The sequence below is a fragment of the Athene noctua genome, chromosome 2, assembly GCF_965140245.1.
Source record: "Athene noctua chromosome 2, bAthNoc1.hap1.1, whole genome shotgun sequence".
Lineage (NCBI taxonomy): Eukaryota > Metazoa > Chordata > Aves > Strigiformes > Strigidae > Athene > Athene noctua.
This window is the reverse complement of record NC_134038.1, coordinates 149711787-149725589: the sequence shown is the minus strand read 5'-3', so window position 1 is coordinate 149725589 and position 13803 is coordinate 149711787. Positions and strand designations below refer to the sequence as shown.

At 39.7% G+C, this 13803-nt stretch overlaps 1 protein-coding gene across 7 annotated transcripts in view; it reads left to right on the top strand.

Annotated features, from left to right (window-relative positions):
• The window catches only part of CAPN7 (calpain 7), a 35404-nt gene extending 21992 nt beyond the window's left edge, over positions 1-13412 (top strand). For 4 of the 7 annotated variants that reach the window (XM_074900625.1, XM_074900626.1, XM_074900624.1 and 1 more), the window contains 7 exons: positions 1281-1416; positions 1869-1944; positions 4252-4397; positions 5097-5159; positions 7791-7921; positions 9119-9211; positions 9289-13412. In XM_074900625.1, coding sequence (XP_074756726.1) covers positions 1281-1416; positions 1869-1944; positions 4252-4397; positions 5097-5159; positions 7791-7921; positions 9119-9211; positions 9289-9433 — 790 coding nt within the window. In that variant the 3' untranslated portion in view covers positions 9434-13412. The remainder of the gene's footprint in view (positions 1-1280; positions 1417-1868; positions 1945-4251; positions 4398-5096; positions 5160-7790; positions 7922-9118; positions 9212-9288) is intronic. The other 3 variants (XM_074900631.1, XM_074900627.1, XM_074900630.1) reach the window with 2 other exon arrangements.
• The last annotated feature ends 391 nt before the right edge of the window (positions 13413-13803 follow it).

Below are 13803 nucleotides of genomic sequence, written 5' to 3'. Positions count from 1 at the left end.
TGTGTGTTGTCTTTACAGGGTGTATTCACTGATGTCAGAGTAGTTTAATTCTGGTTTTTACCAGTTGTAGTTATCATAAGTAATCTTCCTTGCCTGCTGATTTTTTTTCTGAACACAATAGTTGTCTCCTACCTAGTGTCCATCACATTCAGTCTTTTTGTCACCCAGTTTGGGGATAAGTGTGTGTCTGGGTTTCAAAAGCAAGGGTTTTTCTATTTTCCCACTCCACTATGCTGCCCTTTGCCACTGCTTCCACACTGTTTCTGTGTATGTTAGCTTTGCACAGGCTCCTTCATCCATAGTGCAACTGTTGAGCATATCTGTAAAGGCTCCTTCCATCTTTGTGTTCAAATTAGTTCTAAAATACACGGTGGTGATGTAGCAAGATCAGGTAATGTGTATGCTAATCTCAAAACTCATCTGCTAGTCTGTCTTTCCTTATATTATTAGTGATTGTTGTACCCCTGTGTAGGGAAATGCCTAGCACAGTGGCAATTGCCATAAAAAGTGGAGTAATTGTGGTGGTAATAATATGAAGGTTAGTTGATAATGCAGCCTTTCACATACGCTGTTCAGTTTTAAAAGTGTGGGAGGGTCAGTGGGACTTAACCAATAGTATTATCCACTTCTGTTTCCAGCGTGGCACACTTTGCATTCAGTCATCAGCACTTTTTATTTTTTCACACTGTATTTTCCTTGTCTAGACAGTTCATGAGGCAGCAGGCAGATTTTGCAATAGGGTACCTCAAAGATCTTTAACATTCCAAACCCGAAACAGATCAAATTTTAAAATAAAAATTACCTCAGTAAAACACTAGAGGAAAAAAATTTGGCAAGTTTCTGAAACCAACCATAGCTTGTATATGGATTTCTGTAGTTACAAAAGTATAGGTGTATTTCACTTGCTGTTGGTGTCTGCAATCATGACTATAATGGGGTAGCCTGGGCTCCTCGAATGGTTCATGTTTTTCTGTGCTTTGTGTTGTTGCAGTCACCATTTAAAAAAAAAAAACCAAAAAAACCAAAAACAAGCTGTTTGTATTTAGCATATTTTATTATCACACTTGTATTGTAGTGAAGTCATTTTATAAAGTTGTAGGATAATACTTCTGACACGATTGTATTATGTAACCACTGTCATAGATTCCAGTAGAAAATCAGCCTGGGGTAACTGTGTTACAGATAATAGGCAGCTCTGTACGGATGTAGGGTTTGAGGTTAGTTTTCGAAGCACAAAATAATATCTCACTCATCTAATAACATGTCTGTATTACCTGCAGTACTTGGGATGCAAAGCAAGGTCCGGTGAAGGATGCCTACAGCCTGGCCAACAACCCTCAGTACAAGCTAGAGGTCCAGTGTCCGCAGGGAGGTGCTGCTGTCTGGGTTCTGCTCAGCCGCCACATCACAGATAAGGTGCCGGGTCCTTTTTCTGTATTACGAGTTCTGCAGCATCTTGCTGAAATCTTTCTGTATAGATTTCTGTTATTAGTATATTTACTGCTTATGTATTCATGTTCAGGTATGCCTGCCTGTGTATATGTATGCATTTTAAATTCAGCATTTACCTACAGACAAGACTGTTGAAATAGACCCAGCGTAAAAATTGAGCTAAGTGATTATATTCCAGGAAAAAGTAGTAACTGAAGTAACTTTGAATCCCGGGGCCTGAACTGTTATAATTGAAATAAGTGGTAGTTTATTTACTTCAAGTATTTTGAAAAGAATTGGATTGGGTATCTCAATAAATGCAAATATCAGATCATGCCATGTGGTGATCAGAGGGGATGACAGAATGTGTACTTGATTCTGATTAAGCATTAGTTACATTCCACAGAAGTGTACAACTCAACTTGTGTTTTTTATAGGATGACTTTGCACACAATCGGGAATTCATTACAATGGTTGTATACAAGACTGATGGCAAAAAAGTTTATTATCCAGGTTAGTGTACCTTAATTGTACATTATGTTAGAAATAATGAAGAATTGCAAAGGATTTTGTGGAGAGGAAAGGCACTTGCTTTAAAACTAGATGCCTCGCTCTAAGAAGTCAGTCTTCTAAAACAGTTTGTTAGCTCTGTTTGACCACATTCAACAGTCTGTGCTGAAGGACTGAACCAAGCTGTACATGCTGGAAGCGTGCTAAGAGGTCTGCATAGTCCTGCTGACACTTTTGCTGCAGCATTTTCTTTATTATTCTGTTTATTTTGCAGTGGTAGTAGTTAATGCTTAGAGGGAACAGATGTTGTGCTTCTGTTTACTTGACAGCATAATTATTTCCCACACTTGTGAAATTATTTCAAGGTTTACAGCTTCTACTAAATGAAAATAATCAAGGTTAATTTTTCTGTGAACTTGGCTTAGTAAAGTACCTAAGCAAGCTCATAGATACAGCTGAACACTTCAACATATTTCAAAGTATCAGGTATGGAATGTTTAAGAAAAACATTTAGATGTTCAGATTTTGTCAAAGTATTACTCTTGGTCATTATAGGTCAGATTCTACTCACCTTGAGAAGGGGCTTGGCTTTTGGAGCTTTGTTGCAGCTGCAAAAAAGCCATGTATGTTTTATTTCAAGACATAGCAGATCTGAAACACAGGTTGAGACACAGGAAGTAAAGGTAATGCCCAGATTGAATGGATAGGGTAGGTTGCAACTTTAAAGTAGAGCTAATAATACCATATTTTTATTATGTAAATAATAATATTTACATCAAGCAGAGATCTTTATAAAAATATCACTTGGAGTAATTCAGTGAAGGTACATCCTAAGACGGGTAGGATTTGGCCTGTCGCTTTTACAGATGGGGAACCTCTTTAGAACCAGGGTCGCATTCTAGTAGCTGTTCATGCTACGGGCAATAGCAACAGTTAGAGAGTAGCTTTCAAAGCTCTTTTCACCAGAAAAATTTGCGGGTTTTTTCCTGTTGGAATGGCTGGTAAGGATTTGCATTGTTCATCTCTGGTCTTGTTCGGTGAACTCTGCCGACCAGTCCCCTAGAATCTTAGCTGTCTTTCTGCAGAAAGCAGTTGTTGAGACCTGACCAAACCATCATCTGGTTTTGTAAGAGCTGATCTTGTTAAAGCATCTGCTTCTCCTTATAGCCTAAGACTTGCTCTGGTGTCACTGGTACTTGTAGCAGTGCTTATTTTACACGTCTTACAGAAAACATTAAGTGGGCAAACCAAACACATTTGTATAGTGGAGGGAATTGTTCAGTTGTGCTTGAGTCTTCCAGCAAGAACCGGATGATTCACAAGTTTTGTCTCGCTACTCAAACTCTTTTATAAACTCTTAATCTTGCGAGCTCAAACTTGTTTAAAACCTTTTTCCATGGAAATAGATTGGTCAGGCTGCTGTATTATTTTTACCATCTGTTAAAATGGGATGAGAATAAAGCGGGTTAATCCTTTGGCAGTGTGGCCGAGATTTCCTATTCCTAAGCTTCTCATTGTTTTACATTAAGCCTTTCCCCATTCCCATGTTGCTTTGTAGAAGAAAATAAAAGGACCTGATCCTGGCCTATTGAAATAATTGGCTAGATTCGTTCCTGCTTCACTGTAATGAAGTCTGGAAAGAACCAACTAGAGACCAAATAACAAATTACATTGTTTATTTGTAAAAGCAAACATTTGGAATGTTTCTAATAAGTACCAAATGTGCATTGGTACTAGGATGCAACTACATCTGGGTAATGATCACAGAGTTGGGGAGAGAGAGAGAGAGGGAAAGTATGTGTGGTTTAGTTAAAGAAATTAATGTGTTTTAAAGTCGTGTTTACTCAGTGGCCAAAGATTTTGTTAGCTTGTATTCCAGAACTGTCCAGCCAACAGAGAAGGAACAGAATCCTTGGAGATTTTTTTTTAAACAGTGCTTAAACATTCCTTATCCTCCTCTTTAAATTTCAGTACAATCATAATAGGTTGTCTTTGAGTAGAGACATTGGTGGGAGATGGATAAGCAGTTCTTGCAAGTCATGGAATTTAAGCTGTCCTTTCAAGTGCAGAATTTGTTTCCTGACATGTGAGATGTCCCTCGCCTGAAAGTGATACTTGCTCATAAGATTATCTGACATTTTTATGATTAAATCCTGAGACTCTATTCTTCTGAGAGCACTCAGGTCTGCTTAGAGTCTAACCTTAGTACCAACAATCTGACAAAATTCACTGATCTAAAATGGCTAAGTTGCTTACCAAGCTGGGGGATTTTCTGATTGGGGGAAAAGCGTTCATCCTTTTCTTTTTCAGCTGATCCTCCTCCGTATATTGATGGTATTCGGATCAACAGTCCTCATTATCTGACCAAGATAAAGCTGACCTCTCCAGGGCCCCATACATTTACCTTAGTAGTATCCCAGTATGAGAAACAAAACACTATTCATTACACCATCAGGGTATGTACTGTTGGTTTCATAATGATTGTAAACAATGAAACTATAAAGTGTTCTTTTTTTGTAAGTTTGCTAAGTGTACTTCTGGACTGATAGGGTTATTTTGGGGAGGGAGGCTATGAATGATAGAGCAGAACCACTGGATGAAGCATTTGATAATGTTCTCCATTTGTAGCTAAGACAATGCAGTGTGTGTGGTTTTTAGTAATGAAATTTTAGTAATGAAATCAGCTAAAAAATAATTTTATTTCATAGAATAAAAAATTAGTATCTGTGTACAGGCAGAGCATCGGCGCTCTACGTATCCAAATTAAGCCTGGTTTAGATCCCAGTTAAGATTTAAGGTTCATTGACTTCTCTAAGTTCTTGGACTCAGTGTTTGGGTTTCACTGTAGCTGCTGAGTCATGTGATGATCAATGCCAGATGTCTGTCTTTGATACTGAAAAAAGTAAAATTCAAATTGTTTCCATTTTGCTTTTTTAAAGAAAAACTAAGTAAAACTAAGTCTTGTTAGTCCCAGCACTATTCTGGATTTTGAGTTTCAGATGGGGTCATCAGATGAGTAATATAGGCATGTAGTGAACAAGTATCTAAAAATGATGTGTAGGCAATTCTCCTTTTTTTTTTTTTTTTAACATGTCATGATTTCGTATGAAAAGTGCAATATGAATGTGTGACTAGCTTCTTATTTTACAACACAGGTGTATTCCTTGTGCAAGTTCACCTTTTCCAAGATTCCTACACCTTACACCATTTCCAAACGGGTAAAGAAATATTTTCTTTTATGAGTCACTGGATGATATTTCTGATTTGGCTTTTCTGTATTTGAGACGTACAAGGTTTTTAAATATATTTTTATACTACTGTTCAAAAATGCCAGCTTAGGCCATATTCTAACAAATGAAACTTCTTAACTAAAGCTTATTCTAAGCATCATTAGCACAAGACCAATCCTGTACTCAAGTTGAGTATGATGTGCCCCACAATTAGGTGTGTTAATATAATTCATACCAACACAGAAGTCCTTGGGCTGTCTCCCTTTGTTCACACGACTCTGTGTGGATGGTGCCTTAACTTCCACTGCCTTTTGGTACGTAAGTTCCACCTTCATTGCAGAAGGGTATTGTTACAGCTCTACCACAGCAGATACACTGTAAAGCCTTTGTAGAATAGACTGGCCTAACAAGCTCTGCCCTAATATGTAATTATTCTGCAGAGATCAGATCGTGCAAGTGCTACTGCAGGGTAAAAACCCTGCAAAAGTGTTGCTCATTTTCCCTTGAGAGAATTGCATGATTTTCTTGGAAAAAAACTCTTGGCATGATGGGACAAAATCAGCAATAACAAACCAAAGGCACCACTAGCGTGACTGTGACAAATGGCCTTAAAATGGCAATATCACAGTACGTTACGGTTTCTAAATTTTGTGAAGACATCTCAAAAGTCTGTATCCATTGGGATGAGCACTCATATTGCCGAACAGGATCAGGGCAACATACTCATGGTACAGTTGATGTAGAAGTGCTTCCTGAGAGTACAGCAGCAGGGGCAAGAGCAAAAAACTTGACTGAAATTAAGTCAGAAGCCCAGGCAGTTTGGGGGCCAGCTGCTGTTTGTATTTCAGCTGTCAACGTGAGCTGCAGTTACACCTTCAGCTAAAGTATAAATATAGCCAAGAGCTCACAGGCTAAAGTAACTTGCATGTATTTTCATCTATTAGCAATTTTATCCTCCGGAAAGAATAAACCAGCAGCTGTTAACTTTAAGCTCTGTACCTACCATGTATACCCTGGGGAATCCTACTATAGGCAGAAGTCTTCTGTCCAAACAGTAACTTCTTTAGGAAGAGAGAAATAGGGCTCTGCTTGGAGCCACAGTGGAACACTCCACTTCCTAGGACGCCAAGGATTACGTTACTTTGTGTGGTCAGGGGGACACACTGGCTTGCAGCTAGGCTCGTGAGGTCAGTGTTTCATATCAGCTGTTATTTCTGGAACAGCCCCTTGAGGCCAGCCTGTTCTGGAGAGCAGTGAGAGCCTAGAGAGATTCCTGGGAACAGTGAGATGATGTGCTTGGTTGTTCCTTCTTAGCTCTTAAAAACTGGGCTTAGTCTGGGGGAATGCTTTAAGAGGTCAAAAACCTCATGGAAGGTGACCAGCCTGTTTGAGGCAGTTTTATGTTGTATTATGTTTCAAAAGAAAATTACGTGGAAACCTCCTGTTAATTATTTGAAGATGCCTGTCTAGTATTCAAAGGCATGTTCTATCTATCTAAGACAAGCTCTATCTTCATGATTCAATACAAAAAATGTTGCCCGTGCCTAATGCTTATTTGGCACTTGCTTAGCTGTCATCACACTTAAAACCAAGCAGAATTCACAGTTTACCAGTAAAAGCAAGTTCTGTTAGATGTCTTATACTGAAGTTGAGTGGTCACCTCTGGAGCTCACTGACCCCCAGGGGGATTCCTGGAACAAAGTGCTTCGGAGACGGAAAAGGCCTGGAAAGCTAACAGCAGTTTTACTTCCTGGGAAGTAGCATGGTGGGGGAGAATTCCCCCTTGTTTCCAAACTTGCCATGTTTGAGGCTTTTGGACACTGAGTAAAGAAATTAAATCACAAGAAAAAAATGTGCTCCTTACTGGTTTGAAAGGGGAGGGAGGTAACAGGAGAAATGGATCTCAGCTATAAATATGTGTGAATGCCTGGCATGTCTTACAAGTCTAACCTTTCAGTTTAATGACTAGCAGGAGGAACTTGCAAGCAGATGGCCTGTTTCTCAAAGCCTGAGCAGCATTTTTCCTCTTGTATGTCTTTGTCCTTACAGAGTCTGTCCTTGCATGTATTTTGTCTCTGTACTGCTGGTTCTCAGTGCCTAGAGGTGAATGGACAGGGCTGGAGGCAGCAATTTCAAAAGCAAAGGTTACAACACAAGTAGTGTTGTACTTCCTATACCACTGGTTTTTCTCATTTAGAGCAACAGAGGAATGTCTGAGTGAAAAAACCAAAAAAAACCAAAAAAAAACAAACAAAAAAACCCCAACCCCTGAATAGTCCAGTAGTCATGGGATAGATGGGAATACTGATCTTCTGTTAGATGCAGTTTGTCAGAAACAGTCACTTGTTACTTATTTAATATAAGCTGCAAGAATACACTTCTAAGGGAGCTAAGGCTTTGATCAAGTTGTGTGGAGGAGTGCAGTGAAGCTTTCTGAATACTTTACTGAATACTGCAACTTTACTGAACACAGTCTTTCATTTGCATTTTAAAAATTAGGAGAGATTACTAAGGTCAGTGACTTATAAAGCAAGAGGAGCCTCTAATCTTGTTTGTGTGTATAAATAAGCAATACAAACCCTCAGGCTATTAGGTATTTTCTGCATTTTGACTTTTCAGGTTAATGGACAGTGGAAAGGTCACAGTGCTGGAGGATGTGGCAATTTCAGAGACACCTACAAAAATAACCCCATTTATCAGTTCCAACTGGACAAGAATGGGCCCTTACTAATTGAGCTACGGGGACCAAGGTTTGTAGAGAATAAGTGCATCAATACAGTGAGAGCGTGACGTGCTAAAGATAAAGCTTTGTCAGTATCCTCTGTGGGGAGGGTGGGAAGCTCCCTGAAAATCCATGACAAGATAGGGGAGGTGGCTCAGCTTTAGTACTGCTTACATGTCTAACTTCACCATCAAGAGTGATTTAAACCTCTGCATTTGCTGCTGAGGAAATCTGTGGCCTACAAGGAAAACAGCAGCCTTCTTTCTCTTTACTTTTGGGGTCTGAGCAAAGCTAGGCCTTGCACAGGAGGGAAGAACATACAAAGGACTTTCTTCGCCTTAAAAATAATGACGATCATAATTCCTTTTCTTTTGTAGTAGAGCTAAGATGCAGGATATTAAACCCCAACAGCCTCTCAGACAATGGCCTGTGCAGCACCTTTAGCTCTGAAAGTGCATTTACTCTGCCACCAGCAGGCCAGGAGAAGTATTGGATGTCAGCAGACCTACACATGTCAAATTTCTTTGGCAAAATTAATATTCTACCTCAAAGTACCAGTATAGAGCGCTTCTAAATAGCAACATCTCCTGCCATTCAGTCAAGTGTTTACCTTTTGCAAAGCTGTACGGTGGGCCACACTAAATGGCAGCACTTTTCTTGCCATCCTCTCCCCTTTGTGGAAAGCCTTTCTCAGGAAATGGAAGATAATGTCAAAGGTACAGCTATACTGTTCCACTAATTGAGCAGCTTTTTATATGCAATTTTTTCTGCACTTGTAGATTATATTTAGGTAGTTTGAATGTCAGGGGCAGTAGTGCCTATCACATGCTTTAACAGGTATTAGACAAACTGTCCTAAGTTATAGTGCAACATGAGAAATTGTGCTGAGATCACCAACACCGATTCCTCTGACAGCAATCAGATCACACCCCAGGATCTGTGGTACAGGACTGTGCCACCACAAGTTTCACTACTTCAGTCCACTCAAATGCAGAGGCAGACATCGAGCAGGCATTTTCTGTATAGTCTAGTTTCAAACCCGAAATGTGTTCTGTCTTCCTCCAAATTCTACATTTATGGCACGGTAAGTTTGACTTAATGCGTCTGTCACAAACGTAACAAAACTTTTAGATGTTTTCCAGTTATACTGGTAGTTTTTAATAAATGGCCCTCTTCCTAGTAATCCTGATGACCCAAATAACTAAGTCTGCCATGTCACTTGCAGGCAATACAGTGTTGGTTTTGAACTTGTCACAGTCTCAACAGTAGGAGATCCTGGTTCCTGTGGCTTTCAGAAAAAGAGCAGTGGTGACTACAGGTAATACTCACTTAATGAAGCCTTAGAGGTTTGAAATGTATATCAGATCTTAGTTCTAACAGTTTCTTTTATCATAGGTGTGGATTTTGCTACTTGGAAGTGGAGAACATATTTGCTGGAGTTTACAACATTATCCCAACCACATTCTTGCCTCAACAAGAGGGTCCTTTTTTCTTAGACTTTAACAGTGCTACTTCTCTTAAGGTATCACAGCTGCAGTGAGGAGCCAGGTCAATGCATTACTGTTTGAGGTGGGTTTGATCTGTCCTAGAGCCTGAGAACAGGTGAATAACTCTTACTACACATATGCATAATAAAAAATGACATCCTAAGTTATAGCCAAAAGCATGGAATCACCGATGGCCAGTTAGTTGTGGTGGACAGCTGTGAGTTTTGCTGCTATGGTATGGGAGTGAGTGCTGCTCAACAGGCTTGTGAATGGGCTAAATGATTCTATTCAAATGAACAGGCAGAACTCAATTTATTGTAATTTTTCCACAGTTCAAATCAAAGTCTAGTGAGTTAAGAGAAAAACTAGCATTGAAATTCTCCCAGAACACAGGGTATATGGGTTTAATATTTTTTTATTCTTAAAAGTAAACATGTAAGAAAGAAATATTCTTGTGTATTCTGCTTATTCAGCCTCAGGACCAAATAGCTTTTACTACATATTTGTGCTGCTGTCTTAAATGTTTTCAGTATTGAACTAGTTCTCACATCTAAATGTAAACTTACTACTGCTAAGCTTGTAGTATTCCAGACTAACATGTTCAGCTTATCTAGAATATGTATATAGGAGTAAAGGAAAAGGAAGACTTCAGCTTTAGCTGTTTCTAAAAGAAAAACAATGTCTTCACTCATCTTACATGTACTCTGAGAGCTGTTATTTCATGTCTGAATTACTTTAGCACATAACATTACAGCACAAGGCACTGTGGCTTTCCTCCTACTGGCTGCAAGACCTGCTTGATGCAGATCAGCAGCAAGAAGAGATGAGCCAGCAGTAGTGTACAGACAGTGCAGCACAGCCTGCGTTTAGCAGGTGGGGAAGGCTTTCATCTGAAGCTGCATTGTAAGATTCCCCGTATTTACTGAGGTAGCCTCATTTGCTGGTGCGAGGAGGTAGGGAACTACCCATCACCAGCATCCCAACTAAGAAATGTTTTATTATTGTCATTTTCGTAAGTACTCAGCCTGTAGGGCAAGGATCATTTAAACCTCTCCCCCTAATAAACCACAGCTGCAAGAAATGCACTTGCTGATCCCATTATGCAAGACTTATTTGCAAAGGTACTTTTTTTCATGTAAGTTGAAACCAGTGAATGAGTTGAGTACTTGGCTAGTGTCATTAAAGAGTCAGAGTTCTTAAGAAAACAGTGGAAGTGGGATTACTGCAGAACAAGATTCTTTTTAGAAGCCTGCTGTGTGTGCTTTTCCTCTAGAAGATCTATATACTTTGTATCTGAAGAGGATTAAAGATGACATGAGTTTTTAATTTAAATACTGCCTCACTGATCCTAAAATGCATTTTTTTGTCTTTTTACAAAGGACAGCCTTAAAATTCCACTATATTTGACAGCTGGGGGAAGAGGGTGTTTTTAAAACAGCCATAGGAAGTTCTTTGCCATTCAGGTTGGTTTGGCAGTTTTCCAAGTAAAAAGGTAGCATTTAATTCTTATTTTAGAGCCCAGGTGCCATTTGGTCATTGGGAAATGAGCACACGTGCTACAGGAGCACCAGAAATATTATTTGTGGGCTAAAGCTCTTCTGATAGAAGTCTGCTATTAGCCCTCTCCAGAAAGTACAAAATCCTTTTGTTTCATTTCCTTCATCAGCCAGCTGTTTAAGAAAGGTCCAGCTTTCAAAGGGCACTGAAACCACACACCTTAGAACTGCAGTTCTCTCTAAGACCATCTGGGCTAGGAGATTTGTGACAGGTTTGTCAGTATTGACTCAACTTACCTTCTTTTGCAAGGAAGTTTCTGATGATTATTGCAACAAATCAACAGGGGGAGCAGCATGGGCACAAACTGAGCAAAAACCAAATGGGGTTCTTTGTAGTTATCCTTGACTTGTGGGAATATGTGCCCAGGACTGCTTCATCCCTACAGAATTAAAATTTCATTTAACTCACATTTTCCCTACAAATTTGTGTTAAGTTTTTAGCTCAGGCTAAAGCAGAGTGGCAGTGGAGTCTTGCATCTATTTTATCACCTAAGACGTGAGAGGCAGTTAGGAAATCTCAACTAAGTGTGTTTTTGACAGTACAAAAGGCAGATGCCAGAACTGCCAGCTTTCAGTACTGAGTTCTTGCACATCCTCAGCTGTTTGAGATCAAGCTGGTAGACTTGCCTACAGTACAATCTGTTGTTGGTCTTCTATAGTTGATTTCTACTCTTCAGGAAGGGGTTTTTGTAGGTGGGTTTTTTTTTTTCTTTTTTCTCCTACAGGCACAAGTTTGTGCCAAAAGCTTATGCTGGGTGAAATGAGCATAAGGCTCAACTTCCATACTGCACTGAACTAAAAGCAAGGAATGTGCTCAATGCCAGAGAAAGGCATTAAGGACAAAGGATCCTGTCCTCGCCAGGATACGCTCACACTTCCTACACACATACAGTACAGTCAGGGGATTGGGCTCATCCCTGTAACTGCTCAGTGCCCTTTATAAGGCAAGTCCTGTTCAAACATTGCAGCTACACAAGCTACCTGGATACCATCACTGTGCCTCACCCTTCAGATGTAAGACAGAACACGCAGGTGGAGTGTTTAAAAGGAAATGCAAAACATTCTTAAAAAGTCTGCAGATTCTGGTTGTGGCAAAGTAATTTTACAACAAAATTTTCTTGCCCCTTTTTCTTAGAAAAAATTGTTCATGTAAGCACTTAATATTTGCTTTGATATTTTCTGTCAAATGAATATATTTTTTCAACAAATAAATCTGGAAAAATTATTGAAGACTGAACTGATCCTTAGATTTTATAACACAGCCTCAGACCAAGAGGTAGGTTAAGCTTTTTTCTCCCCTACACTATTTAGCATTTTTGATCCCTATGACAGAATATTAGATGCTGATGTAAGCATGGAAGTGTTATGCAGAAGACTTACAAGGCAGGTGTGTACAAAAATTGAAGTAGCTGTACAACAGCTTGGCCTGTACCACAGGTACATCAGTCGTGTTACTTCCAGACAGACAGTCATGCACCTCTTGACCCTTAAGTCTTCTCTGCTTGTAAACAAGCGATTCAAGCTTTCAAATGTTAAAATACAAAGCCGCATAAAATACACCACTGGGCATCCTGCGCTCCGAAAGTTGTTGTCACAAACTGCGCAGTTCTGAGCTACAGACCAAAGGGGACAAGTGACAAAATGAAAGCCAGTTGCTGTAACAGGCTTTAAGAGGATTTACATTTTCTTTCATTCACTAAGGGAAGACTACTAGAAAGAAATTATTTTTAATTCTTGATCAGTGGTACAGAGGGATAACTGAGATGATAGCCTCTTCAGAAGTTTTGACATTCTCCTTATTTAGGCACTGCAAAACCTTTTCTCTATTTTTTTTTCTTTCATCATACTTTAAAGCTCCATACAAGACCCCATAATGCTGCTGTTTATAGCTCAGGGTGAGACCCCACCCAAACACCCCCCCATCAGTGTGGTTTGGTTAGGGTGACATAGGTCAGCCCCTGGCTCCACCCATTTCCTAAAGCCTCTGTCAGAGGCGGTACCATGGGTGAATGGTATCAACAGCTTCTGCCCCAGAGTCTGACATTCAGCCGAGGTTTTCTGTAACTGTTTTGTACAGTAATTACACACCTGACCACACCATCTCTGTGGTGTTTGAACAGCAGCTATTTGGAATTAAGTTTGTGCACATATAGTAGAGGTTTTCATCACTTAGGCGAAAAGGAGATTTAAACTGTTTGATAATACCAAAGAGAAGTAGAATTCCTAGGTTAACATTCGCTTCGTACATTCTCACTTCAGGGCAGCTAAACTGATCACATATACTTTGATACACCAGAGGCTTATTTTTATACCCATGAAGGCAGCTACCGTCGTGTTACACTTCAGAACGCATAAAGAGCTCCAACAGAAAAGTAACTGGAGAAAGCTTGTTCGTTTGCCTGTACTCCCTAGCACTGTATGTTCATTTAAGTTTGTCATATTTATAATTACAGCTTTTATGAAGTTTAAAATAAAATGAGTTTTCCATTAATTTATTAGACGCACAGTTGTGCCTATTTGCTTGCATGTTTGAAGGGTGACTTACCTGCTGAGCCTGGGGGTTGTCAAAGGAAGAAGGCTGCAGCAAGATCTTCAAACAAATCTTGCAGAAGTGTGGTGTAAAAGTAAGGGTGTGGTGAGTTCCACACCCTTCGTACTTCCTGATCACTGGATTTGCCTTGCTGGGAGCTGGACCCAATCAGGATGTGTGCAAGGCAACGCACACAGCTATTTTTATATCCTGATGAATATAAAATTAATTCACTGCCTAAATGCAGGGAGTTTGGGTTTCTAGTCAGAACTGGCAAGATGAGAGGAAATCTGATCACAAGAGAGGTTAAAAAAAAAAACAACCAACCACACACACA